This window comes from Aaosphaeria arxii (assembly GCF_010015735.1).
Source record: "Aaosphaeria arxii CBS 175.79 unplaced genomic scaffold BU24scaffold_12, whole genome shotgun sequence".
Classification (NCBI taxonomy): domain Eukaryota; kingdom Fungi; phylum Ascomycota; class Dothideomycetes; order Pleosporales; genus Aaosphaeria; species Aaosphaeria arxii.
Genome location: NW_022983485.1, coordinates 118838 through 145576, shown reverse-complemented (window position 1 = coordinate 145576; position 26739 = coordinate 118838). Strand labels below are relative to the sequence as shown.

Sequence of the window (26739 nt, the reverse complement as noted above, 5' to 3'; positions counted from 1 at the left end):
GACTCACCAATGGGGCATGGGTTGCTCCGACGTCCCGGGTATTGGAACGCGCATTGTGGTGGAATCACACGTGGGTAGTGTAGAGTAGCCTGTAGGGTTGCGGTAGTACAGTAGTTGGTCATGGAGATTTCTAGTAACGTAGAAAATGGTTAGGATAGATCGAGTGTGTACAGATCAGAGGGGCGTTAAGAGAGATGCCATTACATGCCATGATATGAAAAGTTTCAATGGGTAATGCGGTAATGAGGAATTTACTTGATGAGAATTGGGATCGTGACGGGAGAGACATGGGAGACACGGGCGGGCCAATCGACACGCGATTAGAACACACGTTGTCAGCTTTGGCTCCAGACGAAAAATAGCATGTCCCCATCATACGGCCCTTTGCCTATCTTAGTTTGCATCTAAGTAGACTATGGAGTACAAGTAATCGATTGCAATTCTCCTATGAGTACTATTCTTCAATATAAAAGGAAGCGCAGGTTTCCTCGATAAGGTATAGGTATGTACAGAGGGTTGGCACGTCGGGCTGGCCCCATGCTAGTATTTTATGCCTACAACAGTGTCTTAGCAAGGTTTATTGCAAGCAGTTAAGATTGTTTACTGGCTACAGTACATTTTCAAGTAGACACTTTAGGTATAGAAGAGATACATGAAGTTAGCAGGTGGCCAGCCCGACGTGCCAACCCTCTGTACATACCCATACCTGCCCTTGGTTACACAGTAATTACTACAATTACGAGAATAGTCGCGGTGGCTCTGAAGGAAATGCGAAATTAGATGCGATTGAGTACGTTTCTTTGTCCGAGTCGTCTTCGCATTACAGTTATTGGATTCATTCAAGATATACACTCGTGCTGAATGTACTCTGATCAAATCATCCAAGTCATCGACGTAATGCATCGAGTGGCAGCCTCGCACTCGGCTTAATAGTCTTCCCGTCGAGTTCCATCCGATCCGACACTCCTCTTGACAACATCAAGTCATCAAGTCTGATCTGTCCGACTACTTTGCTTATATATGAGAGAAAGAGGGCTTCTCTTAACTAACTTCCTCAGATTATTCCTCTCTAAATTCTAGAAAATCCCTTTCACGGTCCCCAGTACGGAGATATTTTCTCTACCTAGATTTTAACGTGATGCCACCACAATCCATTTCTTTGACTCCCGTCTCCCCACGGCATCCGCCCTCTTACACAACTCCTCCATCTCACCACATTAATTCTCCCGCATCTAGTTTCAAGAATCCATGGCCTTCCTTCCAACGCAAAAGCCCCCTCGATGCTGCAAAGACGCGCTGGTTTTCCTCTTCGTCCAAGAACTTCGTGCCAGTCCCTTCGAACATATCCACCATCATCCCTATCAACAAACCCGATTTTGGATCCGACCGGAAAGGACTCAAAGCGACATGGATCGGGCACGCAAGTTTCCTCGTTGAGACCAGCGACGGAATCGTGATCCTACTTGACCCTGTGTGGAGTCACAAAGTTGGGCCATATGGCGTTGTTGGTCCCGTACGCTTTTCTCGACCGCCTTGCTCCATTGACGAGATTCCCCATGTCGACGCAGTGCTTATAAGTCACGACCATTACGACCATCTCGATTCATGGACCTTGTCCGAAATCCTCAAGAAGCAGAAAGGAGACTTGCATTTCCTCTGTGCACTTGGAGTCAAATCCGAACTCCTACATCTTGGTGTAGGAATCAAAGAGTCCCAGGTCACGCAACTGGACTGGTGGGACGGCATCCGATTATCTAAAGAAAATGGAGCCGGTGTGAACAGCGTTGATTTGATTTGTACACCTGCGCAGCATTCCTCTGGTCGCGCACCGTGGAACTTCTCGGCTTCACTTTGGTGTAGTTGGGTCATTAGGGAATCATCTTCAACATCATCTCCATCGCCATCGTCCTTGGATACCAATGAGTCTCCTACATCAAAGTCTCTCTACTTTGCCGGGGACACAGGCTTTTGCTCCGTAGACTCGGACGATCAAGTGTCCCATCATGCAGCTCCCCACCCGCCATGCCCTGCCTTCGAGGAGATTGGCACTCTTTACGGTCCATTCGATCTTGCTCTATTACCCATTGGTTGCTTCCAACCTCGATCGTTCATGTCTGGGGTGCACTCCTCACCACACGACTCCGTGGCCATTCATAAGGCAATAAAGAGTAAGAGGAGTATTGGGATGCATTATGGGACGTTCCGGGGGAGCATTAGTGCGCATTATGAACCTGTGACGGAGCCCGTGGAGAGGTGGCGACAAGCTGTTGAGAAGGAAGGTTTGGAGTGGGGTGTCGATGCTGATGTTTGTAGCATTGGGGACACGGTCGTTGTGTAGATGCATATGATGAGCGCGCGTTTTCGTCTTGGACTAATGGACGCACAACGGCATCAAAGAGAGAATACGGACTCGAAGGAATCAGCTGGGACGATGGGTCTCTTTATACCGAGATACCCAAAGAATTGTAAACAATCTCGCATCGTGAGGGTGAAGGCATGATACCCCATATCAAATTCACAGTTATGTCATGGTAGCTAGGTGTGGATTGCATGAAGCCAACAATATGCCCAGTTCATTATAATGCCGAGTCATTGTGTGTAATTTTCGTTCAATCGGGTCATCTATATCCCCCCATGCAGCTTCCAGACACAGTCAGGTCCTGCCCTGACGGTTCTAATGCCGAAGCAGCAACTGGCGCCTACCTCTTGCTCCCAACCCCAAGGGCCTTCCTCTATGGCTCTATCATGCTGGTCCTGGCGGTCTGCCTGCTCTGTCTCGGGCGCCCACTTGTCGCAAGTGGCAGCCTGCACTTCTTCCATGTTATCATCATCAAACTTGTTAAAATTCAAACTCGCCGCGAAAACTCTCAACATCCATGCCGGGACCGACAGTATCTGCCAGATCTCGCCTACCCATTTGGCCGAATACTCTCCTCAAAGTGTCGTACAGGTTTGTACTCTGGTTCTGATGGATCATGTTATCCAACTGGCTCTCGCTCACTTTGTCGCCCACCACCTCCCGGGCGCGCTCCTTCCCTTCCTTCTCCACAACCTTGTGCATGGATAGTGCACCGAGAAGGTGCTGTGCTGCTTCGGTGAAGCACCCGATATTGATGCATGAGACACCAAGATTGTATCTTGCACGCACGAAATTCGGTCGGAAGGAGAGCGCGCGTGAGTATGCATCTATGGCCTCCTCGGAACGACCTGAGTTCGCAAGAGTGGCGCCGAGTCTGTTCCACAGAAGATGCACCTGGGATGAGGAATTTGTAGTTCCGGACTCTGTAGAAGCCAGGGCTGCCCCAAAGCAGTCGACTGCTTTGTCGTACTCCTCTACACCATAGAAAAGTACACCCAAACCGACCTGCACGTCCGGATCCATCTGCTCGCCACTTGGAGAAAGTTGGGCTGCCTCAATGAAGAGATTTGTCACCTTCTCATGAAGCAAGTGGCGGTCCGTGAAACCCATATCTGCGTCCGATGAAAGTGGCTCCTTGATCAATGTAGGGTATTTGGTTGCAATCCATCGCTCGAGTGTCCTGTATGCTGTGCTCTCGTAGCCTTCATTTGTATAAGACACTGCGAGACCCATCAATGCTTCCAGATTCGAGGCGTCTAACTTCAGTGCTTGCTCAAGCGCCCGGATGGCGGGCGTTTCCTTCTCATTCTGTGCTTGTGACTCTCCAAGCTTCACCCATGCAGCAACGTGCTGTGGATCCTTCTGTACGGCGGCCTCGAAGGCAAGTGCGGCAAGCGACAGGTTGCCACCTTCTTCCATGATCTTGATACCTTCCTCGAAGGGATTGGTGACGTTATCGAAGAGGTTGTTCTGCTCGAAGAGATAATCGCCCATAACAGGGTCGCGGGCTGAATGGGTATTCAGGCCATCGAAGCCCTCCCACTGGTCGAGATCGCCCATGTGCATGCCGTCGACGAAGTTCTCCTCGTTGGCGAGTTGCCTAGCGTGCTCAGTCTCAGCTTGGATGCCCTTCCATATGGACTCGAAATCGCCGAAATCCACTGACCTGTCCATTTCATTGAGCTCCGCCTCAATATGTTTATTTGCCTCCGCATCAAGAGCATCTAGGTTCTGCTGTTGATCGCTACTCTCAAGCTGGGCAAACTGAGCCTCCCAGTCCTTATCGTCGAGCTCAACCATGCGGCCCTTGCCCTTTCCAGAGTCTTGCACAGGTTGCTGGAAGTTCTGTGGTGCGTACGGCTGCTGCATCATGCCCATACCGTAGCCCATTCCCATTCCACCCATACCCATGCCGTATCCGCCCATAGGCCTTTGGTATCCCATCATAGAGGGTGACTGGCTCGCCATCGGACTCGCGGTCCTCGCTGTGGGGTTCATCTGCTGATATTTGGCGAACTCGGCAGGGCTGAAACCTGCAGGTCTTTCCTGCATGGCCGGACCCATTGCTGACGGAGCCTCCATGCCAGGGTCGAACTCTGCTGCCCATCCAGGCGAGCCGCTGTGTTGTGTTCGCTCGAGCTCTCTTCTCATCTGCTCCATGGCGAACGGTGACGCAGGGCCGGGTCCCTGTGGAAGGTGCGCGGGTTGTTGCATGAACTCGTTCATCATCTGTTCCAACACCAATTAGCTCCCGTGTTACTGAAATCGCAGTTGAAAACTCCACCGCCGCGGGATACCTACGGCATCACTGCCACCGCCCATGTGCTGGCTCCGCATGCCCTCCGCCATGCCACCAGGGCCCCGCCCGACCAGCCGGTCCCTCTGGAGCGACTTGTCGTCTTGTACATGTTTTGTGAATTGGCTGAGGGGGTTGCCAGCCGTCGAACACTCTGCGCCGCCGAGGAAGGACATGATTTCTTCAATCTAGTATGTGCAAGTATGAGGAGTGAGGACAGAGGTCGGAGGTTTATCGGCGGGAAAGCCGTGAACCAGTCGGAAGGATGAATGAAGAATCGACGGATGGAGGCGCGTGAGGAGGAGAGAATGATGTACAGAGCAGAGGGAGGGGGGGGAGAAGATAAACACTATTGTGTTGTGGTATTGTATGATGGGTGGATTCGTAGTTGTTGTCGTCGTTGGGATTGCGGCTCCCGAGTAGTTTAATATTCCTATTCCTAAGCAGAAGGGTTAAGGTTGGGTTATTGGCGGGGGTTTCGGCTTGCCATTTCACAAGGGGCCGAGGTCGAGGTCGTCCTCACGCGTTTGCGCCACCCACCCACCTACCCACAGTATATACCAAGTTGGTGACATATGAAGGCGAGTCAAGGAGAGGCAATCGTCAAGAATCAGTAATTAGTGAAAGGAACGACGTCACCCGTTCCTGATCCCACAAAGTCCGTAGTTTCAATGATGTATTGTCCATTTTTATCTTTATGCTTTTAATTAAAGAAGGATGCCTACTTGCTACCACTACAAGGACATGCTCTTCGAAGTTGGTATATAACATCAAATATCCATTAGAAGAGTCGCCTCAGGTATCTATGCTATTCAACAAAACACAAAAAGATGCAACAACGCCTCGTATGTCTCGATGTTCGCTCCTTGAACAACTAGAGACATGTATGGTGCCTAACACGACCCTTCTCTCTCGAAAACCCTTACTCCGCCATTGGGATGCCTGCTGCTTTCATTCCATCCAAGAACTTCTCTTTGACATCTTTGCCTTCATCTTGCTTCTGCAACTGCTCTAGCATCATCCGCTCAACCGCGTCAATGCCTTGCTCTTCCGCTGCACTAATAGCGCCAGCGTCTGCCTTGGCACCTTTCTTGCCGTTGCCAGCACTTTCGCCTTCCTCGCCTGCCACCATCTTGTCCAGCTCGAGTTTGGAAACCCCAAGAGCATGAATCTGTTCTTCGACGGTGCCCTTGGTCACGAATCGGACGACCTCGACGTCTCGGGTCTGTCCAACACGATGCGCGCGGTTCTCGGCCTGGATGTCATCCTGGGGGTTGAACGACGAATCGAAGATGATGACCTTGTTCGCGCAGGCCAGATTGATGCCTGCTCCTCCCGACTTGGTACTGAGCATGAAGACAGTGATCGAATCATCTTCGTAATATTGATCAATCAATGGCTGGCGTTCTCCAATCGGTGTCGAACCGTCAATACGTGAGTATGCAATGTCAAGCGTCTCGAACACAAGCTGCAGGATATCCATAACGGAAGTGAACTGCGAGAAAACCAGTGCACGATCGCCATTCTCCTTATACTTTTTGAGCAGTTCCGCGAGTTTCTGCACTTTCCCCGAATCCATCCATTCCTCGTTCTTGAGAGCGAATTTGCCCAAGGTCTTGGGGTATTTCCTTGACAGCTCATTGCATTGAAAATCTGTATACACAGTGAGGTCCTCGTAAATGTACTCCTCCTGGCTGTCTGCAAAGATGGGCTCTTTCAGACACGCCTTTGCCATCTTGCGGATGACCTTGTCATTATAGCGGTCGCGGAACAGCAGAGGATGGATAGCGGCCTGGCGAAGCTTCATCATGATGTTGGCGTGATCTTTAGGTATGATGCCGTTGGCGCGATCGAGTAGGACCCTCTTTTGACGTTCCAACTGGGTAGCATAGAGCTTCGCTTGCGACTCCAGCAGATCACAGTATTCCACTCGGCAAGTCTTTTGTGGCAGATGCTTGAGGACTTGTGCTTTCTTGCGTCGGAGAACAAAAGGCGTCATCATCGAGCGAGCTCGCTGGATTCGCTGGGTAGACAAAAGTGCACCGTGTGTATCCGAATCATTGACCTTAGCCTTCGATTTGAACACAGCCTCTAGGTTATCCGAGACGTTCTCGAAGATGTCGGGCATGATGAATGCAAGAATCGAGACAAGCTCACGAAGGCTGTTCTGGAGAGGCGTGCCAGTCAACAACAATCGGAATTCGGCCTTGATGCGCATAAGCATCTTGTATCGTTGTGTTGCCGAATTACGAAGGTAATGTCCTTCATCGTAGACACATGCCTTTGGTCGGCATTTACGCAAGAAGGAGTTATCATCCTTCTTGTGCGCAAGATCGTACGTGGTGATGATGACATCGACGCGGCCTTCGTCAATGGCGTCTAAAATGACTTGCTGCTGTTCAGCTCGTGCCGGCTGCGAACCGTAATACACCTCAACCCTCATTTTCTTAGAAAAGCGCTTGAACTCGCGGAGCCAATTCTCAAGAGTAGAACCGGGAACAATAACAAGGTGCGGGCCTGGCATTTGTTGCTCTTTCAGATGGGAGAGGAACGCAATGACCTGGCAAGTTTTCCCAAGTCCCATATCGTCCGCAAGGATCCCAGAGACGCCATTCTGGTAGAGCAAAGCCAGCCAATTCAGCCCAACAAGCTGATAATCTTTGAGTTCGATCTCTGCGTTCATGTTGGAAGGCTTCTTGACGAAGTTGCTCCTCCTACGCCGGGGATCTACTTCCGTATCGCTTCCATGACTACTCCGGGGCGTGCCTATGCCGGAATCGTGTGTCGCATCACTCTTGTCCTCGAGATTTGTGATGGCGACTTCACCATCAGTAGAGCTTCCAAAGACGTCTACTCCCCATTGGGCCATGGCATTTGCAATAGGCTTTCCTGCATTCTCACATTCTCTCACAAGGTCGTCAACTGCCATGAACCCATCCCACATCTCGGTAGCTTTAGCCATCAATTTTGCACCAAATGCAACCTTTGGCCTCCTGGCTTTCTTCTTTCCATTGTCCGGCTCGAGGTTTATCTTTTCGATCTGTGCCATGGATCTGAATGGGCGGTGCTCAAGCAACGCGCGCACGTCCTCGACCTTTTCATTTGAAAGATCCACCATCGCTTCAACGGAGCAAGTGTTGAAAAATTCGAGCAAACTTGGACTGTCAGCCACGTCATCGCTTGCTTCATCTTCCTCATCCGTCCCAATGGCTTCGTCTGAGTCCGATTCCAAAGCGATAGGAGTGGGCTGACGCTGAGGACTTGACGCGGGTTCGGGAGTACGATTCTTCCGTCCTCTTTGTAGTCTCCCCTTTTTCTTGGGCGGTGCGGCGGCGGGGCTAGATGTTATCAATTGAGGGCTACTTTCGCGATCTGGCGTAGCCTGCCTGTAACGTTCCCTGATACTCTTGATGGGCGCATTCAGGAATCGTTGTGCGGTCTTCTTGGGCTGTGGAGCAGGAATGATTTCGACGTCCGAGGAGCCATCCCGGAGAAATTTAGGCATGTAAAATTTATCGTTAGATGGTGATGGCTGGCTAAGGGCACGTCTTGTTGCCTCATATTCTCCCCCGTGTTCGTCTAGCTTGTCCATTAACTCCTTTAAAGTCTTGGTCGCATAAATGGATTTAAGCCGTTGCACTTTTATGCGGAGTGCGTCATCCTTGATGTCTGTTATGCGCATATAGACGTCACCCACAGGCATAGCACGAGAGGGGCCTGATTGGCGCTGCATAGGACGCATTCTTTTCTGAGGCGAGTTGCTGGCGAAAGAGGAATCCGCGGAACGCTTGGCTTGCGAAGTGCCATTGTAGGCGTACTGTGAGAAGTTCGGAACTCGTTGCGGGGGTGTTTCCTGAATGCGAGCATTGGTAGACCAGGTCTCGATGTCTGACGGCTTTATGTTCGAGCGAAAATCGTCCTCCTCATCCGGATCACTCTCGACTGGTGGATCGGAGTATGCTGTGAGGTCAATCGGAGCGGGTCGTGCTACGCGCGGAGGGTTTACGAAGATTGTACCAGGAGGGGCCATGCTTGATGGAAAGGCACGTTGTGTTTGCGACAATGGGGACGAGTGGCGATCATTTGAAGGGGAACTCCGAACTACTTGGACGTGGGTGTGTGTCTGCGGCCGCGGAGGTGTGCTCAGTATCTGGGTGGGCTGCGTACCCGATGGAAGCTTTCGTTGCGGTGAAGATGCTCGGTGCACTTGCGGCGGAGAGTTGCGGTTGAGGGTTTGCGGATCGAGAGGTTGCGTCGGTTGCGTGATATAAGAACCTCCGGGTATTGCAGCGCGACCTGCCATACTGTAGGGAATCGTCTGCTGCGTCATGTGTCGAGTGGCCCCCGGTGCAAAGTGTTGCGAGCGTGTGCCGTCAACCTTGACCGAACTCAAGGGTTGAGTAGGTTGTGTCACATAATCTACGGCAAGCTCGTCCTCGCTGGCATCTGTGGGTGAAGGTCGAGAAGAGGGTCGAAGAGGGGAAGATGACAGGATCGGATCTGGTCTGTACATTGTGGATAGAGGGCGAGTGGTTGAGGGTTTGAACGTGATGTTGGATGGCGGATCGATTTGGCTTGAGATGTTGGGTCAAGGACTATAATCAGACAAAAGAAACAGAAAGTCGCCAACGAACAATGGAGAACAAAGGGTAAGGTGTGATCAAGCAACAATAAGGTTGGGCATTGCTTCGTGCAGGTGTTTGGTATTTTGAGATGAAGGCAATTCGAAAGCGAATGAAGTGAAGAGAGTAGGGAAAGGGAAAGGGAAAAGCAGATCTGACGTCGGCGCGGGTAATAAGAAGTCGACCTTTTTAGTAGGTAGAAGAGGGAGTAGTTTAGTACCGGTAGTGAGAAGTAATGGAGCAATAACTACAAGTAGTACAGAGGTAGAGTGAGTAGTGACAAGAAAAGTTGCGGGGATGGCGAAGATGAGAGGAGGGATACGCGAACTCACGCGTTTTCACTCTTGGCGACCAACCACTTTAACTTTCTATTCTCTCTCTCCCCGTAGTTTCTCCGTAGCATCTGTCTCTCTTACTCCGTCGTGGCATACACGCCTTACACACCGACACATCTTCAACCACTCAGCCACTCAGCCGCTCCCGTTTTCATCAGTCGAAGAACATCAGATGGCCACCCAAAGAATCGTGTCAAAGGAGAAGTCCTACCTCGACAATGATGGAAAGGCTCCCACCGAGAAATCCAACATCGCTCCCGCCGTCCCATCGTGAGTGATTCCATCATTCCATTCTGCAGTGGCAACAATTCCATATAAACCCTCTCTGTTCCCATGAAATGAATGTCCAAGACGCCGATTTCACAAACTCTCAAGAACCTTCAAACATCTGTCATTTTCCACCTGCTTAAGAATCAATGATGATTGACCACGTGCAATGCAGCTCCGTCATAGCCAAACTGTTAAGCTTCACATTCGCCATGATTACCCTGCCCCTGGGAACCTATTTCTTCATGGTCAATGTCGTTATAGTCGGTATGTCAAGCCTTACACCATCATCATCTTTGAAGTTAGACAAAAGAACCTATGTATGAATTGATGTTCGGCTTCAGGAAACACAACGTACGCCGGCGCCCTAGCAGCCATCATGGCCAACATTGTCCTCTTCGCCTATGTAATCGTCGCAATGAAAGAGGACCAATCTGAAAGATTAGAGGAAGAAGAGAAGAAGAAGAAGTCACTTTGAGCATCCTCCCACCCATCATTGTCCTAGTCTGGATGGCTTTTATCCTAAAATAGTTAATTAATAGTCACAACAATTGCATGTAGTTCGAGCTGTTGAGTAACATGAGGACACATCAGCCAAAAATCCACACTTTCACTGTTGCACAATACTGGAGGATGGTATGTGGCGCCTGTTGAAGGAGTGACATTCGATGGCCTGTACAGAAATTATTAACGCCATCATTTCGCCTCCCACCGCCCTGGTATCTCTGGCGCTCATTCCGAAAGAGTCCACCACCCAAGTAAGGACTCCCAAAAACTGACTGGGAATCATCTTTTCATCCTTCTCCATGGGAAAGTCCCAAATGAGAAGTAGACTCATAATTCATTCGTGAAACAAAAACTTGTGAATGCCAATTCCCGGACACACGCCGTAGGTCCATTCAGAAACGCCACAAACCCGCCCGCGCCCATACCCAGAGCAGCCAAACAAATCTAAACAACGATACATGTGACGCTGAGCTACAAGAGCTGCAGAAAAGCTACAAGATGAAGTGGAATGCACTGATCATGCCCCCCACCATTCGATCCGGTTTCCTCATAATAGAGAAACTTGATATCAACCCTGCTTGGTCGGAGCCTTAGTTCTTGCTGAACCGCCTCTTAAACCAACTCTGTCTCTTCTCGCCGGACTGCGACGTGCCCTTGCGAGACAAAACATTCGGCCTCGGACCGTTCGCAGGCATCGCCTGTCCATTCGAGTTGCTTTGGCTCAACTGAATCGGTGCAACTTGGGGTTGTCCCGTCTTTGCAGGTACAGGCGGCGCGAAGTTCTGTTGTTGTGATTGCTGTGGTGGGAAATAACCTTGGCCTGACGGAACGTTTCCATACTCCTCGAGGATGGGTTGGGGACCGCCTCCGCCAAAGCCATTGAACCCATATTGCTCTCCAAGGTCCGGTCGAACACCAGGTGGTGGGCCAACGGGTCCGCCTCTCTGCTCGATGGAGCTGTTCTCGCTACCCTGTTCGTTTGAGTACGGTTCACTTTGGCTACCGTTCGACCCTCCCGTGATGACTGTGTCGCGCGATTGGTGATAGCCTTGGGTAGGATAGACGTTGTTGTTGGTATTAATATTATTATTACTGTTGTTATTGTTGTATCGGTAAGGGTCGGATTGCATGCGGTTGTAACGGTTGCGCTGGCCACCGTAGCCGTTGTCCCAACCATCGCGTCCCATAGCAGTCTGTCGACTGCCGTAGTAACCCCCCGGCTGTGAGTGACGGTTCTGGTCGTAACCTCCATTTCCACCGTAGTAGCTGCTTCTGCGACTCGCGTATCCGCTCAACATCTCAGACGAATCTAGAAGAGTCGTTAGCCGTGGCACAATGCGATTTGAGCGGACTAATAGTGTGTACCATTTCGCATCGCCTGCGACCTGCGCTTATATTCACCATCGATCGCAGCTTCGAATGATCTGATCGTATCGAGGGGACGCTCCCATCGCGAACGAGTGGGGTTGGACAGGTCAGGTTCGGCTGTTCTGTGTTAACGTTTGCCCATGGAAGTCGCTGAGGAGCTTCACTACCTATTGGGGCTCCATTGCTGTCGACATGCTGGAAGGAACGAAGGGATTGAAGGGTAGGCTTCTCTAAAGCAGCGGCGACTGTGAACCGTCAGTATTCGTTACGCAGGTTTCGTACGGTGGATCTGGAATCGCATGCGCCAGATGAGGGCAATGGCAAGGGCAGATTAGAACGTACTGGGTTGAACCTCAGTCATAGCAGCGTTGGGATCGGCTTTGGTGTGTGGGGTCAGATGGCTCTTTCGTTTGTCCTCGGCAGATTCGCGAATATGATGATGATGAGGAAGGTGATGGTGATGTTTATCGTGATTGGGATTGGAACCATGGGACTTGTCGCTTTTGAAGCTAAAGGTCGACTTGGACCGGGGTCTCTGTTGGTCGGGTCGTTGGTCCATTGCGACAGACATGGGCTTTGTTGTTTTGTCGATGTGCTTTCCAAGGAATTGCTTGAATCATGCAACAAAGTGACGGGGCTGGTAAAGCGTGGCTAGTGAGGCGCCGTTGGGTGATCGGTGATCAATGCCGAGTTGCAGTGGAGATGAGAGATGGGCAGCGGTCGGCTAACAAGATTAGAAGGGGGGGGCTGGAGAGCTATGAGCCTACGGATGGGTAGATAAGGTGGGTCGTCGTGGAGGTGAGATTGAGAGGGCGGATGTCGGCTGCGGGTGAGAGGTAAGGGTGTGTGTGATAGCGATGGTGATGGGGTAACGAGGGACCTTTTACGAGAAAGGAAGCGCAAGGAAGAAGAGATTGATGGGAAGAGAGGTGGTGGAAGTGAGGAGTGGTGAAAGTGAGAGTGAGAGTGAGAGTGAGTGAGAGTAAGTGAGAGAAAAGAGAGAGAGAGGAAGAGTAGAAAGATGGGAGGCGAAGTCGAAGTAGTAGTAATGTAATAGTAGTGGTTAGAAGATGCGGTGGTGGTATTGTATGTCCTCGTATGTATGAGAGCAATACTACGCTGTACTGCAGTGACTAGTACGAGTACACACACAGTAGTTAGGTGTATACTAAGAGTAGTAAAGTACCCTGGGTAGTCTGGTAGTCTACTGTGTGTACCTGGCCCTGGTACTAGTCAAGGTAGAGTGAGTGGCGTACCACAGAGGACGAGGTTCCTCTTCTCGTAACGCGCTTTTCAGTACGAAACAATACAGAGAGTTTGGATACCCAGAAGGTTGTTGGTGGATGGAAGTCGAGTCGTAGTCGTAGTGATAGTGGGAACAGTAGTAAAAGTGTGGTGTGTTTTGTGGTGGAGGGATAGTGGAATAGCAGTAGTGGAAGTAGTGGAAGTAGTGCCGCGGTGGGTGGTGGTGTGTTTATTCTTTTTTTACTTTCTTCCTCTAACTCGACTCGTCATCGGCTGCACGTTCCGTACCGGAGTGAGTGTGGAAACGCGTCAATAATGAGGAGCAACAGTGAGCAGTAGGTAGGAAGGTCAGGAAGTGTCACTCGTCGGAGTGTGAGTAGCGTGAGTGTGAGAGAGAGAGAGTGTGTGTGTATGTGCGCTGTGTGAATGTAATACCGTAATGGAAGTCAGGATGTTGAAGCCCGTTCGTTCCAATCAATCCCTACGGATCTCCGTCTCAGGATGCACCATCCACCCGAAACACCAGTTGTCCCGCCCGGCCTTGCCAATCTTTTGTCGATTTGCTGCTCGAGTTATCGATGTGTTGGTGCATAAAACCGTAGTACACCAGTCCCAGCAACCCAGTCAAGCCGACAACTCTCTAGCCTCTGATAGCGCTATGCCGGCGGGTGTTATTGTATGCACGGTGTAGGTGCGTATGGATGTATGAATGTGTGTACGGAGTATACTGTGTAGTATTCGGCACGCATACAAGGACGATGGAGATGTATGTATTTGCGGAGTACGGAGCAGAGCTTGGAGAGATGGAAAAGAGCGAGAGAGCAGGAGAGCAAGAAAGAGAGGAACACAACACAGGGGGGCGAAAGAGAGAACGTAAACACGAATGTGAGATGGCCAGTCACTCTGTACTGCGTCTATTCCAGTCTGCTTCTAACAAAAGAATCGAATAGTTACGCAGTAGAGTCCGGGTCCAGCTTCATCTCCATCCCCATCTCCAATTCCGATTCCAATTCCAGCTCCAGCTCCAGCCTCAGCTCCAGAAGTATCCATGCATTTGTGTATGTTTCCATTCCACGCACGTTGATTGCGTTGCCACTGTGACTGCATGCACTCAACCCGTCCCAATTCATCCACACTCTTACGGGTACGCTCTTATCATGCTACTCCCTACTTCGTACTCTCCATACAGCACAGCGTATAGTGACCCTCGCCACCGTCGATGCGCTTGTGCTACCACGCACATGCAATCCGAAAAGAAGATATGCATCTTTTTGTCGCTGCGAACAAAAGAAGTATTCATGCCAATACCAATATCGTCAGGCCAACTGCTTGTCCTATCCCGCTTCCGGTCGGCGGCAGTGGTAGCTCCAAATCCCCGCCACTCCCATCATCCTTATCCCCCATTCCTCATTCCTTGCCAACCACAGACATCCTATTCTACACAGCACGGAATACTCCATCCCATCCATCCATCCCAATCTTTGCGTCCCCCGCACTGCACCTGTGTCAGTGCTCTGCTGCTGGTGCTGCTGCCATGTCGCGCTCTATCAAGCTTGCCCTGTTCACATCTACGAGTCCCGAGTACACACCTAGGTAGTTAAAACCCATTCTCCTGTACGGAGTCACCGACGAGCATAGTATCAACAACTCAGATACGTGCCAATATAGATGCAAATACGAAATGCCTCCTGTCCACGAGTAGAACCTAGCCTCTCTGGATAAAGGATTTCCAAGCTATTGATAATGAAACAAATCCCTCTCTATTCTGCTCTATCCGTCCGGGGAGATACGATATGAATCATATGATACGATTACGATACATATCCGCCCTGTCAGACAACCCTTTCAACTGCACCCCCGCCTATATTGATGCTCAGCATTCGATAACTTGCTTTGCTTGCTTGCTCGGTACGAGTACTGTAACTACACAATTGGTAAATCAAGTTATGTATTCACCTACCTAGGTAATTAGCCTTGCAATTGCCCGTGGCTACAGTAGTTGCGAGGAGGGCGGAGGACATTACACATGGAGCTAGCCCACTCTTCCTACACAGTATCCACTGACTACGGAGCACCTAGGATGCTAGGCTAGGTACATATTACATTGAAAAAATCAAGCAGTATTTATTCTGTCTTCATCCAATCAACCCATGAATATTTATTGATTTCGTCTACTTTCAAAATGGAGTAACTATTATTGTATAGTCTAACGTGTACCTAGGTATTACATGTAGACTAGACTAGACTACCTACACGCGCAATGTGCACACGCAACACATTGCTTGGCTCCAGCTCCTCTCTCCCTCAACAGCTTATCATCTTATCCTCACAGGCTCACTGTTACTCACAACACAACATCATCCCGCTCATCCCCCCCCCTTCCCCCGCATCTATTATTCCCTGCTCTTGCCACTTATGATTTCTATCCATTGATGTAATACTCGTAGCCCTCCTCTTGCGTGGCACTGTGGATCCCAAAAGACGATCAAACCCATCCACCCATCCCAAAACACCGTGATATTCAGGAGAATTGAATCAAAACATCCTCCTGGATAATCCAAGTCAGCCCCGAGAAACACAATCGACGTCATTGATCTTCACATCCAGTAGATCAACCCCATTAATTGAAATAACATGTCCCGCTCCGTCTCTTGTCCATGCCTGTCCTGCTTCCGTCATCCTCAGGCCAGTATTGTATGAGTGGATGGATAGATTGTCCGCGCGTCGTCGATCAACCGTCGAACGGATGAGCGTAACAGCCGAACGCCTCGTGGCTTTTGGCTCTCCACATCCACGTCCACATTCAACGATATTGTAATTATCCCTCTGCCCCGGTGCGGATGGGCAAACGTGCCATGCCTGTATACTCGTAGGCTGTCTGTAACAAACCACAACTTGCTACTCAGCTCCCTCTCCCATCCCTCTCTAATTAACTAATCACCTACCCGCAATTCTCCGCTCAACGTCTATCGAGACTCCACCGTCCACGTTATATCGCGGTGGCGTTTTGGGGGGGGGGGGGGGGGGGGGGGGGGGGGGGGGGGGGGGGGGGGGGGGGGGTGGGGGGCGTTCTCGGAGGGACAACATGCATGCACGCACGCGCTGCATGGGAAGCAATGTTTCAGATCCCAACGTTCCGTGCCCAGGTTTCACGTAATTCTGCCTCAAGACATTTTCCATCCTGGGACCTGTTTCCCCTTTCCCATTTCCCGTCTGACATGGACATACATAATCGATTACAAACGTAGTAGTAAACACGGAGTAATCTGCACTGTGGTGCGTTTGTGTTTGTGTGGACGAGAGCTTGCTCGACCGCTGTCAAGTGCCGTTCAGCCTTGTCGGATATGACTCCCTCTGAAGTCGTCCTTTCCTTCTGTCATGTTCTCCCTGGCACGGCTGCTGCTGTTGCTGGTGGTGAAAAGAATCATCATGTGCACTGGCTGGACGGAACAAAGCAGCCAACAAGTGAATGGCAATTGGTCCTCATGTAAGTGTATGTAAAATGTCCGATGCGTATGCATCCGCTTTTGAATTCATTCTTATGTCTGTCCTAAATCGTTCCGCAACTACATGGCCATATACCAAGCAGATTAACGAGCAGTGGTTGTATGCATATACCTTCGAGGGCATTCTGAGTGAATATCAACGACATATCAAGCCGACCTTTTCAATCTCGTCTAAACATTGATCGTATAATCATCCTCCCCGGCTACTTCGTCGCACTTCATGATATCAAAAGCAGTTTAGCTATGTGTGGGCATGTTGACGCTGGCCTTGGTGGCTACGGCATCCTCGCTCCTCCACAAGCTGGTCACAGTCTTTTGCTGGGTGTAGAATTGAAGTCCAGGCTTGCCGTAGAATGTGCTGGCACCACCTCCGGCGATCGACTTCTTGTTGCCGGTGAAGGAGAACATGGGAAGCTGAATGGCGAATCAGTATACATGCGTCACTGCGGGACCTCAAATGGTTGGAGGGGAAAATGACTTACAGGGACGGGGATGGGAACATTGATGCCGACCTGGCCGGCCTCGATCTCACGCTGGAATTTACCAGCAGTAGCACCAGAGCGGGTGAAGATGGCGGTACCGTTTCCATACTCGTTGGCATTGATGAGCTCAATGGCCTCGTCGATGGTCTCAACGTTCAAGCAAACAAGAACGGGACCGAAGATCTCCTCCTTGTAGCAGGTCATGTGGGGCTTGACATTGGCAATTATGGTGGGACCGACCCAGTTGCCGTTGGGGTACTTCGCGGGCTTCTGGCCACGTCCGTCCAGAAGGATAGTTGCGCCCTCCTTCTCTGCGGTAGCAATGATGTCCTCAATCCTCTTCTTGGCTTGAGGAGTGATGACAGGTCCGAGATCGGCACCCTCCTCGAAACCGCCATTCATTTGCAGAGCCTTCGCGCGGTCGGCGATCTCTGCCACCCATTCCTTGGTCTCGCCAACCATGACAAGGGTACTGAGAGCCATGCATCGCTGACCGGCGGCACCGAAAGCAGCTCCAGCAATGGCATTCAACGCGTGGTTCTTGTTGCAGTCGGGGAGGACGGCAGCGTGGTTCTTAGCTCCCAAGTTGGCCTGGCATCGCTTGCCATTGGCCGAGGCACGAGAGAAGATGTATTCGCCGGCCTTGTTGCTTCCAACGAAGCTCACTGCCTTGATGCGGGGCTCGTCGAGGATGAAGTCGACAGTCTTAGCAGCACCGTGAACAATGTTGACGACACCGGCAGGGAAGCCAGCCTTCTCCGCGAGCTCAGCGAGGATCATGCATGCACCGGGGTCGCGCTCCGAAGGCTTGATGACCAGGGTGTTACCAGTGACCGTAGCGATAGGGATGGACCACAGAGGAATCATGGCGGGGAAGTCTGGTTTTCATCCGTTAGTTGCGGTCATGCGAAAGGACATGTACATGATAATGAGAAATACTTACTGAAGGGGCAGATGGCTGCAACGACACCCAAAGGCTCTCTGTAACTGCGAGTCTCCATGTCCTTTGCGACCTCGAGAACCTCGCCAGTCATCTGAGTAGTGATGCCGCAGGCGGTCTCGGCGACCTGAAGACCACGAAGGACGTCACCGCGAGCATCAGCAAGAGTCTTTCCCTGCTCGAGAGTGATGCTAGCGGCGAGTCTGTCCCAGTTCTCGCGGATCAGAGCAGTATACTTGAAGAGGATCTGCTGCCTGTGCAACAAGCTGGTCTCCTTCCATGGCTTGAATGCTTTCTCGGCGCTGTCAACTGCGGCAAGGAGCTCTGCATCAGTGCTCTGGGGAACACGGGTGACGAGGTTGTTTGTTGCTGGATCGTGGAGATCAATCCATTGGGTTGCTTGTGAGGGGACGAACTTGTTGTCAAGGAAGTTCTGGGTATCTTTGGGCGACTGAATCTGGTCGTGGTTGAGGGGGTACGAATCGGCGGTGGAGGCGGCGGTGGCAGCTGGCTTGAGGTGCTGAGCAGTGGCATGCAACCGCCGCGAGGCAATGTAGGCCGTGTTTGCTGGCTTAGACATTCTGGCGGAGAGTGAAGCAACGCGAGGAATGGACGACCGGGTGGCCAACGTCGCAAGGTTGCGGGTGATAACTTGTCGAGCGGCCATTGCAGGACCCAGATTAGCCGTTGCTCGGTAGATTAAAAGGTGGATGTCCTTGCTCAATTGCGAGTTGTCAACTCACGGCAGATGGACCTTTCTCCACAAGAGGAGGGATTTTTTAATTTTTGAGAGAATGAAGGAAAGGTGAAGAGAACAATTCAGAAGACAGAAAAGCAAAAGGAGAGGAGGTAGAGAAGATAAGTTGTAGACGGTTGGACGATGTTTGGTCGGATACGATTTCCCTTTGGTTTGGCCCAAGGTAGTCGACATTGCCGCGGTCGGAGCGGGGGAGAGATGCCGAGTCAAACCGTCTCAATCCACCTCTGGCACTTCACAGACTACAGTACGTATCATACTTAGGACCCGTACACAATAGCCTTTCTCCACAATCTTTCCCTTATCACATGACTTGATTCAAGACTAAGTTGATTAATAACCCCACCATGTCACTGTTTCCCCCTCAAAAGAGAACGAAGAACGATACGGATAGACGCCGTTGACGCCAAGCTTTACCCGATTGTGTTCCCCCCCATAGGAAACCTCACATCAAACAAGAAGGCCATTCCGATAACATTACCAATTCGCTTTCCTTGTTCTCTTTGGGAACTACACTCGAATTTCTGCGCGTCTTGCGCGTTTGCGCGTAATCGCATTGTCCATCGAATCGAGACAGGCATGTCCAATTGCAAGATTACATAGATAGTGCTACTCCGTACATAGGTAGGCACGTAGGTGATCTTTCGTATGAGTGTGGGGAGCGTCACGGAAGTTCACCACCTCAACGAGATCAAGACCATCCCCAATGACGCACGCTACTATAGCTGTCCCCGCCGACAATGCAACTTTCCCAACCTCATTGCGTTCCTCTTCCTTTCCCGTTTTCACCATTGATAAAATCTCAAAGTCATGCCAATTTGTTTTAACGTGTTATTATTCATGTCATTGTTGAAAAGCAACTATCATACAATATCATAGCGCCTTTTGCACGCCCCCCAAGCAATATATCAATGTACCTAAATCCAAGGTAATGGGATCGAATGGATTCGAATGAAATCGTGGACGTCTTCTTCTCCGTCCCTGTTGAACGTGTCTCTCCTTTTGTGGGATCATTCATCGCTGCTACCCTCGCCCTAAAACGATCGATCCTCCAGCTACGCTACATTGCATATCTATGAGGCGTTTGAACGGGTGGTGCGCTTGTTGACCTCAGCTTGGGCCTTCTCGGCACCAGTGGTCACAGCCTCAGCGGCCTTGTCCTTTGCATCCACAGCAGCATCCTTAGCCTTCTTTGCCTGTGCCTTGACCTGCTCCTTGGAGGGGGCAGCGCCACCGCCGAGGGCGGAGGCAAGAATGGCAATGATGGCGACAACGATAACACCAAGACCACCGGCGACCTCGGGAACGAACTTGACGGCCTCAACGGGATCGCGCTTGGCAATCTCGATGAAGAGGTTGAGCTTCTCCTGAACGAATCGGACAGGGTCGTCCTTGAAGGAGAGATCAGAGGGAGTCTTGGGATCCTCGGGCTTGGGAGCGTTGGCCTCCTCCTCAGCCTTCTCCGCAGCGAGCTTAGGAACGAAGGTCTCTTCCTTCAACTTGTCAGCATCCTCGGCAGAGTGACCAATGTAGATGTTGTCGAAGAGGATATCGTTCTGCATAGTCCAGATCTCAAAACCAATCTGCGTTTACAATCAGTATATCTTCATTGTCTCGTCAGTGTGCGGACTACTTACAGCGCCAATGGGCTCAAAGTTGGAGGGAGTCTTGTCCTCGAAGTAGTTGGGGTTCTTGACCTTCTTGGGGGCCCAGACACCCTTGTAGGCAGGGTTGTCGATGAAAGGAGCGCTCCACTTGCCCTTGTAGTCGGGGTTCTTCTTCATGGGGGGAGACCAGGGGCCACAGCCGGTGACCTCGTCGCACTTGGGGTTAGGAACAGTAGGGGGAATCCAGTCACCATCCTCCTCGTCATCCCAGTCCTCGGGCTTCTCAGCTTCAGGGTCGGGGACGGTGAGGGGCTCCTCGTCGAGCCAGTCGTCGGGCTTGGTGGCCTCCTCATCAACAATCTCGAATGGAGCCTCCTCGTCCCAATCCTCGGGCTTCTTGGCCTCGGGGTCGGCGATGCGAGCCTCGTCGACCCAGTCTTCAGGCTTCTTGTCATTGACATCGTCAATTTCCTTCTCAGGGTTGACGGAGGGGGAGAAGTCCTCGTGGAGAGTTCCATTGCGGATAGACTCGCCGTCGATCTTGATCTCGAAAGTGTTGTCGGGTTTGACAATCAAGGTGTAGAGGGAGGAGGTCTTGACGATACGGGCCGTCGGGGGGTTCTTGAGGTGCTTCTCCTCGTACTCTCCGGTCTTGGGGTTCTTGTGTCGGAAGATGAAGTGGACCTATATACCAGTCAAAACTCACGGTCCTCGCAATTGCCACGCATGAGCTGTGCACATACCTTGTTGGTTGCACCGCACTTGTCAGGACCGAACATGATGATGTAGGGGGAGGCGTTGGAGAACTCTTCCTGGTGGAGAGCCTTGTTCTCCTGGAGGAGCTTCAAGTAGGCACCACCGCATTCGAGACCGTCTGGTGACATGTTAGCTAGCTAGCACAGACCAAGCCGATTGTTTTCAAAACTTACTCTGAAGCTTGACCTCGTACTGAACAACGAGGGTCTTGCCCTTGTTGTTGATGGCCTTGGGGAACTTGGCCGAGATGGCGTGGTGGGCAGCTTTGTCCTTGATGACGAGACCCTTATCGCCCTCAACGCCCTTGAGGACGGTAGGCTCCTCGACGGCCCAGTTGCCGACGTAGGCCCACTCCTCTTCTGTAGACTTGTCATCCTTCTTCGCGTGTGATGGCTTCCACCTCGATTCCCAGTCGTCCGTGAACTGCTCCAAGAAGGGAGCTTTGAGGGTTGTGGGCTGCAATAGGTTCCACCGTTAGCGAATTGATTCTGGTGGAGGAGGCGGGAGGTAGTCGAAGATAAGAGGGCTTACAGTGAATGTTGGCTTCACGATCGAAGTCGAGGAAGATACCTCCTCGTCGACCAAGGGAGCCTGCTCCTGTGCTTGCACGGAGGCAGCAAGAAGCGCGATGGCACCGACAGCGAAACGCATTGTGAGCGAAGCAACCTACTGTTGGAGGATGTGAACAGCAGAGGAGTCGCAGTTGCGATTGCGATTTGACAGGTGGAAGCAAGGAAGAGTGGGACAAAGATGGAATGAGATAAGTCGAGTCGGTTGTAGCTTGGTGTTTTTAAGGGTAGGATTTTATGTTGCCGTGAGAAGAGGCCACGGTGGTGGGTGGTGGGTGGTTGTAAGCTTGGCCCAATCAAGACCCCAGCCTCTCCACTTCCCCCTCTCAGCAGCCTCCACTGTCCAGTATGCAGTATGTAGTTACCTCGTACTAACTAGGTAGGTAGGTACCGGTACCTCGCCTCTCAGCACTTCCAGTACTGCATACGGAGTACCCGTACTCCAGCACCGAATAGCATTATTGATTAATACCTTGCTCGGAGTATTATTATCGTGGCTACCAGAAAACCATTGACCACTTGCCTTACCCTACGGAGTAGTACATTCTGCATAGATGACAAGTGTCTACTTCTCAGTTAGTTACCGTTGCTGCGGCTGTGGCTGCGGCTGCATTTGCTAAAACCTAGATCATGCTCTGAGGTCGGAGATTTGCAAAGGCCAGTAATATATTGCATTATTGCATTATTCCTTCTCCGGCATACGGCATACGGCAGTCGTGCGAACGCATCCTCCACAGTCCATTGTCAAGGCATATTGCACGGAGGCGGAATATACTGTATACATATGGCAGTGACTTGCTCCGTTATCCACCTGCCACAGCGAGCTTTCCATCGGGAGCGATTGATGCGTGGTCTAGCATCAGGACTTGAAAACGTGATAAAACAGCACCACGCTGCCCCAGCTTGAGGCTGGTATTTAGGCTTTGCGCGGTTTGATCCCTTAGGTTGAGACAATTGAACCGCGGGCCAACATCAGGCTCATGTTTGGTGAGACCCTCCAAAAGGATTGTCCTCTACCTATGGAGGCGAGTATCATGCCTCGGCGCGATAAGGCCTATCGTTCCGGCACACGCGACATGCGCATAAGACAAAGAGCAATTCCTGATAGAAAATTCCGCCCGTATTCCCATTTTCTGGCTTTCTCACTGCTCCGTACTTAGCAAACGTATGATACGAGTAGCGATGGAACAAGTCACGATCGATCAGTCGTAGAACGTTTTACTGTCCGCGTTTATAATCTGGCCGTTGAAATCTGGCCAATCAAGTGTCAGGATCTGACTTCATTCCGCCAATCGCACGTGGCATAGCCGACGGAGTAGTCTCTCATTTCTATATCACAAATAAGACCTCTCTCTCGTTAGCACGAGACGTCTACGGAGTACTTGGATGACAACCAAATGAAGTAATAATCCAAAGCCCTCTATCTACATAACCAGAGGTACGCTTCAACGAACGGTTCGGTTTTATTTCCGAGGCTCAGGAACCGTTGGTGCGCTGGACCCTTCAAAAAACAACGCTCCGCTCCACGCTCCACATCCATCCGCTTTCGATCGAGGAAACGTCATAACGTTTCCCGAAATGGAGAGGGTCTTTCGATTGTGAGACTTTCACATGAGAGTCTCTTTTCCGTATATTTCGTTTCGATTTGGGAAAGAATGCTTCTTCTCACATGAATGAATCCCATTCCTAAAGGGTTCACGTCTATGAGATCACAGCCATGTCATTCATCTTACCGAACCCACCTACTGTGTATGAACACTGGCTTGCATCAAAATGTATGACCATCTCAGGCAGCGAATGCCCCTCAATTTCACATATGCCTCGACTCTACTCATAAATCCTCCCAAGCTGTGCCCGGCTGTCCAGAGCCACTCGCAGAGCCTGACCCTCCTCCAGAAGCTCACGACCTAGATTTCTTCTATTTCTTCCTCTTCTTCGTCTCCTCCTCCTCCTCATCTTCTGCTACCTCCTCTCTCCTCCTCATGTGAACTAGTTTGCATCCTTTATCTTCTTTACATTTGGGATGTGCGCAGTCCTGATACTCGCAGTCCTGATACTCGCAGTCCTTCTGGCCAAGGTAGTTTAGTGTATGACACTTGCAGCATTTCCAGTAGTACGTCGCAGTCATGGTTGCTTTACAAGAAAGGCCTTGATGCAAGTTCTCGAGTTTGATTTGGACTGATGGATTGAGTGTTGTTGTTACTCGAGTGGTTTGTTGCGGGAGAGCGATTGACTGACGGGGAGATATGATTGCGAATGAACGGTACTGATCAAGGGACGTGGACGGTGGCGGGATATCTCTTGCCATATTGGTAACATGGCGCGTTCACACGCCAGCCCGTCCATGTTCATGAAGGTTATAGATTGGTCACAAGCTCAGGTCGGTTCATGTGTGTATGTGATTGTGGGGCAAGCTATAGTTGATGGAGTCAGACAAGAACTTGCTCGATAAATTGACTGGTTGTGTCGGAACTGTCTTCCGCGATAGCTAATGCAAGCTTCAATGAACCAGAGTACTAGGCTATCCAGCAATCCCCTTGATTCACCATACTATGTCCTCCACACCTTGACGAACCATTTTCGCCTCCTCGCATATGAATGATACAACGTAGATGCATTCATGTAGTCGCACGCTGTGAACCCCGATTCAGTGTGTCCGCTAAAAGGAACAGGCCCAGAAGAAGAAGAAGAAGAAGAAGAAGAAGAAGAAGAAATCGCAAACCAAACTTGTATGTCATCCGTTGTGAAACCCAGAATCCCGACCTGTTCCCGAAAATGCTTTATGTTAAGACAGCCGAGCCGAACACCATTAAAAACGACGCCATCAAGGCAAAAAATGAAAATTATGTTATCAGTACTATCCCCTCCACCCAACATTCCATATGACATGCGCAATATCTCGAGCAGTGTTGACGGTATCCACTACCCTCCCGATGAGGCCAGGTGGGGTGGGATCATCGTCCATCTCATCAAAAGGCATGAACATTCCTGATGCGGTTTTCCGCAAACCACCTGACTGGGAAGGTTCGTCATTTTCGGACTCCGCCGCCTCTACGTTTGGGTTTCGGGGAGTTGGCGTGCCTGGACGCTTGACTTCGTAAGCCCTGTCGGGTTCCCACAAGCCGTCATCCTCGTCATCGTCTTCTTCCTCCTCTTCTTCATCGCCGTCGTCGTTGGGAAGGAGAAAGTTTGTGGAGGGATTTGATGGTCGAAGCGTTTCCTGGGAGGGTGAAGGTGATAATCTACTCGATCGCCAGAGTCCGAGCGAATGGGAGGGTTGCTGTTCAGTGATGTCGGGGGAGTCTGTTCGACACTTGAGAGTAGTCGATGGTAGTTTGGCTATTATTTTGGTATCTCCGGTAACGCTCAATCTAGAGGCGCTTCGCGAAAGAGGTGCCCTTTTCCGCGACCGCTTCATCATGACAACGCCGTCATCGGACGAAGAATCGTCATCGTCATTATTTCTCCAATTATTGGCGTCGTCGTCGTCGTCATCGTCCATGCCGTCTTTGCACTCGACGGCTATGCACTGCTCCACCTTTTCGTCAAAGCGAATATGTTTCCGCTCGCCATGGTCTGGCGTCTGCAAGCCAGACGTAGATCGCGATGAAAAGTAATCGGTCGGATCACGGCTAGTGGTTCTGGAAGGTATGGAGGATATGGAGGAGGTAATGTAATCGGACGTAGCTCGGCCGACCACAGGACGTTGCCGTCGGCGAGCCAGAGCTGTCGAAGTGTCAAGCTGCTGGGCCTGCACTGCTGCTGCTGCCTGCTTGACCAGGGAAGAAGATGATAGAGAATTCTGTAGCATTACCTCTGACATGCTTCGCTTTTTCAGGATCGGTTTCTTATGCTGCAGGAATGAGTTCGATTTTGACAACCGGCTGACCGGCTCGGAAGTCTGTGTTGAGAGCGTTCGATGAGCTGCGGGTTGAAGCGGGCCATAGAGCCAGGTAACGTCACAGTCTTTCAGCCTATTGCAATCCATTAGCAATCCAATTTCATCAAAAACCACAGAACAGGTGTTGGGCCGGAGGATTTGCGGACATGTGGGGATGTGATCGGCAGTGCAGACAGGGGTTGGCAGCGATTTCCACATACCAATTCAGTGTTTCGGGCGACACAGTCCTCAGCTTGAACTGCGACTTGGCCCATGTTCTCCAAGATGCATTTTCTAATCTCGACCTCTCGCCGTAGACTTTTCGGTGTTCGACTATGTGCCGCCAAGAGGACCAAATGTCCTCCTCGTTCCATTCATGCGACAGGTAGTCGACGTGGTGTGTAGGCTCGATGCGAACGGCGGAATCGTCTTCGGATATTGGTAATGGCGGATCCGTAGGGGCGGCGGGGGAAGTATCTGATATATCGGCGGGTGTTGGGGCAGGGCGAGCGGTCTGGGTCGGGCTTGAAGGTTGTGCGTCGCGGGTTTCTCTCGGTTTCGGTTTATAGCGCGCGGTGTTGTACGCGGGAAATGACAGTCCACCATCTTCGTCGTCGTCGTCGTCGTCGTCGTCGTCTTCGCTGCTGCTCTCTTCGAGTCCGGTGTCCAGGGATAGGCTGCTGGCGGGAGTGGAGTGGTAGGATGAGGTCTGGGAGGAGCTTAAGGAGCCGGAGCGTAGATCGGAATGCGAATAATTCCTCCGCGGCGCACCATATGGGGCGGTAGCATCGAAGAATGAAGTGTGAGAAGCCGAGGTGCGCAACATAACCGGGAGAACATCAGCCATATTTCCTTCTCTTCCTTTCGTGTCAATTGCGGTAGCTGGATTGCCTTGATCCTCCCTCCAATGTTGCCTCGGCGGGCCGAAACGGTCTCGACATGCGTCCGTGGTGGTTGCGCGGGTTAAGTAGAAGGGGAGGACGGGATGGGCGAGAGGGTTGATGGCGTTGTTGTTGTGGACAGGCGAGGAAGGAATGCGGTGGGGGAGGTGGCGGCACGCAAGGAAGGGTGGTGGAAAGTATTTATCGTGGCGGCGTGGGGGGAAAGGAGGAGAAGGAGGAGGTGGAGGGGGTTACGGGAGAGAGAGAGAGAGAGAGAGAGAGAGAGAGAGAGTAAGAGAGCGGAGTAGGATAGAGAGTTAAGTAGTATAGGAGTGGGAGTGGGAGTAGAAGTGGGGAGAGAA

The 26739-nt window shown here is 51.2% G+C and overlaps 10 protein-coding genes across 10 annotated transcripts; 3 read left to right on the top strand and 7 right to left on the bottom strand.

Moving 5' to 3' along the window:
* Positions 1-916: 916 nt before the first annotated feature.
* Positions 917-2569, top strand: BU24DRAFT_427862 (Metallo-hydrolase/oxidoreductase). The gene has a single exon (XM_033529331.1). It carries the CDS (start codon positions 1139-1141, stop codon positions 2336-2338), a length of 1200 nt encoding a protein of 399 aa, XP_033378176.1. The 5' UTR covers positions 917-1138; the 3' UTR covers positions 2339-2569.
* On the bottom strand, positions 2491-5101 carry BU24DRAFT_400324 (TPR-like protein). Its single transcript, XM_033525449.1, has 2 exons — positions 4661-5101; positions 2491-4588 (listed from the first exon to the last, which is right to left on the bottom strand). Exons 1-2 carry the CDS (start codon positions 4829-4831, stop codon positions 2840-2842), a joined length of 1920 nt encoding a protein of 639 aa, XP_033378175.1. The 5' UTR covers positions 4832-5101; the 3' UTR covers positions 2491-2839.
* Positions 5102-5357: 256 nt separating this feature from the next.
* BU24DRAFT_427860 (uncharacterized protein) lies at positions 5358-9577 on the bottom strand. Its single transcript, XM_033529330.1, has one exon. It carries the CDS (start codon positions 9166-9168, stop codon positions 5578-5580), a length of 3591 nt encoding a protein of 1196 aa, XP_033378174.1. The 5' UTR covers positions 9169-9577; the 3' UTR covers positions 5358-5577.
* A 150-nt stretch (positions 9578-9727) lies between these two features.
* Positions 9728-10475, top strand: BU24DRAFT_427859 (vacuolar ATPase assembly integral membrane protein VMA21). Its single transcript, XM_033529329.1, has 3 exons — positions 9728-9882; positions 10055-10146; positions 10224-10475. The coding sequence occupies exons 1-3, from the start codon at positions 9785-9787 to the stop codon at positions 10355-10357; spliced, it is 324 nt and encodes a 107-aa protein (XP_033378173.1). The 5' UTR covers positions 9728-9784; the 3' UTR covers positions 10358-10475.
* Positions 10476-10976: 501 nt separating this feature from the next.
* On the bottom strand, positions 10977-12313 carry BU24DRAFT_414295 (uncharacterized protein; the record flags this gene model as incomplete). Its single annotated transcript, XM_033526210.1, has 4 exons — positions 10977-11695; positions 11752-11871; positions 11922-11999; positions 12097-12313. 4 exons carry the CDS (start codon positions 12311-12313, stop codon positions 10977-10979), a joined length of 1134 nt encoding a protein of 377 aa, XP_033378172.1.
* A 1610-nt stretch (positions 12314-13923) lies between these two features.
* BU24DRAFT_65114 (uncharacterized protein) lies at positions 13924-14696 on the top strand. The gene has a single exon (XM_033534499.1). The coding sequence runs from the start codon at positions 14157-14159 to the stop codon at positions 14598-14600; it is 444 nt and encodes a 147-aa protein (XP_033378171.1). The 5' UTR covers positions 13924-14156; the 3' UTR covers positions 14601-14696.
* A 663-nt stretch (positions 14697-15359) lies between these two features.
* Positions 15360-15965, bottom strand: BU24DRAFT_427854 (uncharacterized protein). The gene has a single exon (XM_033529328.1). The coding sequence runs from the start codon at positions 15588-15590 to the stop codon at positions 15393-15395; it is 198 nt and encodes a 65-aa protein (XP_033378170.1). The 5' UTR covers positions 15591-15965; the 3' UTR covers positions 15360-15392.
* A 514-nt stretch (positions 15966-16479) lies between these two features.
* Positions 16480-18922, bottom strand: BU24DRAFT_427853 (methylmalonate-semialdehyde dehydrogenase). The gene is made up of 3 exons (XM_033529327.1): positions 17931-18922; positions 16988-17865; positions 16480-16919 (listed from the first exon to the last, which is right to left on the bottom strand). Exons 1-3 carry the CDS (start codon positions 18592-18594, stop codon positions 16743-16745), a joined length of 1719 nt encoding a protein of 572 aa, XP_033378169.1. The 5' UTR covers positions 18595-18922; the 3' UTR covers positions 16480-16742.
* Positions 18923-19304: 382 nt separating this feature from the next.
* Positions 19305-21890, bottom strand: BU24DRAFT_427852 (calnexin-like protein). Its single transcript, XM_033529326.1, has 5 exons — positions 21579-21890; positions 21221-21503; positions 21035-21165; positions 20322-20975; positions 19305-20267 (listed from the first exon to the last, which is right to left on the bottom strand). The coding sequence occupies exons 1-5, from the start codon at positions 21696-21698 to the stop codon at positions 19758-19760; spliced, it is 1698 nt and encodes a 565-aa protein (XP_033378168.1). The 5' UTR covers positions 21699-21890; the 3' UTR covers positions 19305-19757.
* A 2583-nt stretch (positions 21891-24473) lies between these two features.
* BU24DRAFT_436763 (uncharacterized protein) lies at positions 24474-26322 on the bottom strand (the record flags this gene model as incomplete). The annotated part of the gene is made up of 2 exons (XM_033530175.1): positions 24474-25590; positions 25718-26322. The coding sequence occupies 2 exons, from the start codon at positions 26320-26322 to the stop codon at positions 24474-24476; spliced, it is 1722 nt and encodes a 573-aa protein (XP_033378167.1).
* Positions 26323-26739: the final 417 nt, after the last annotated feature.

What these genes read in the sequence shown, in the direction of transcription:
- BU24DRAFT_427862 (XM_033529331.1), top strand. Translation starts at nt 1,139, where the DNA reads ATGCCACCACAATCCATTTCTTTGACTCCCGTCTCCCCACGGCATCCG.
- BU24DRAFT_400324 (XM_033525449.1), bottom strand. Translation starts at nt 4,831, where the DNA reads ATGTCCTTCCTCGGCGGCGCAGAGTGTTCGACGGCTGGCAACCCCCTC. An exon ending in TGGGCGGTGGCAGTGATGCC is followed by an intron (nt 4,589 to 4,660) that starts GTAGGTATCCCG and finishes GTGTTGGAACAG; the next exon opens with ATGATGAACGAGTTCATGCA.
- BU24DRAFT_427860 (XM_033529330.1), bottom strand. Translation starts at nt 9,168, where the DNA reads ATGTACAGACCAGATCCGATCCTGTCATCTTCCCCTCTTCGACCCTCT.
- BU24DRAFT_427859 (XM_033529329.1), top strand. Translation starts at nt 9,785, where the DNA reads ATGGCCACCCAAAGAATCGTGTCAAAGGAGAAGTCCTACCTCGACAAT. An exon ending in ATCGCTCCCGCCGTCCCATC is followed by an intron (nt 9,883 to 10,054) that starts GTGAGTGATTCC and finishes CGTGCAATGCAG; the next exon opens with CTCCGTCATAGCCAAACTGT. An exon ending in GGTCAATGTCGTTATAGTCG is followed by an intron (nt 10,147 to 10,223) that starts GTATGTCAAGCC and finishes GTTCGGCTTCAG; the next exon opens with GAAACACAACGTACGCCGGC.
- BU24DRAFT_65114 (XM_033534499.1), top strand. Translation starts at nt 14,157, where the DNA reads ATGCTACTCCCTACTTCGTACTCTCCATACAGCACAGCGTATAGTGAC.
- BU24DRAFT_427854 (XM_033529328.1), bottom strand. Translation starts at nt 15,590, where the DNA reads ATGACGTCGATTGTGTTTCTCGGGGCTGACTTGGATTATCCAGGAGGA.
- BU24DRAFT_427853 (XM_033529327.1), bottom strand. Translation starts at nt 18,594, where the DNA reads ATGGCCGCTCGACAAGTTATCACCCGCAACCTTGCGACGTTGGCCACC. An exon ending in TGCAGCCATCTGCCCCTTCA is followed by an intron (nt 17,866 to 17,930) that starts GTAAGTATTTCT and finishes GATGAAAACCAG; the next exon opens with ACTTCCCCGCCATGATTCCT. An exon ending in ATGTTCCCATCCCCGTCCCT is followed by an intron (nt 16,920 to 16,987) that starts GTAAGTCATTTT and finishes TTCGCCATTCAG; the next exon opens with CTTCCCATGTTCTCCTTCAC.
- BU24DRAFT_427852 (XM_033529326.1), bottom strand. Translation starts at nt 21,698, where the DNA reads ATGCGTTTCGCTGTCGGTGCCATCGCGCTTCTTGCTGCCTCCGTGCAA. An exon ending in AGTGCGGTGCAACCAACAAG is followed by an intron (nt 20,976 to 21,034) that starts GTATGTGCACAG and finishes ACTGGTATATAG; the next exon opens with GTCCACTTCATCTTCCGACA. An exon ending in ACTTTGAGCCCATTGGCGCT is followed by an intron (nt 20,268 to 20,321) that starts GTAAGTAGTCCG and finishes TTGTAAACGCAG; the next exon opens with ATTGGTTTTGAGATCTGGAC.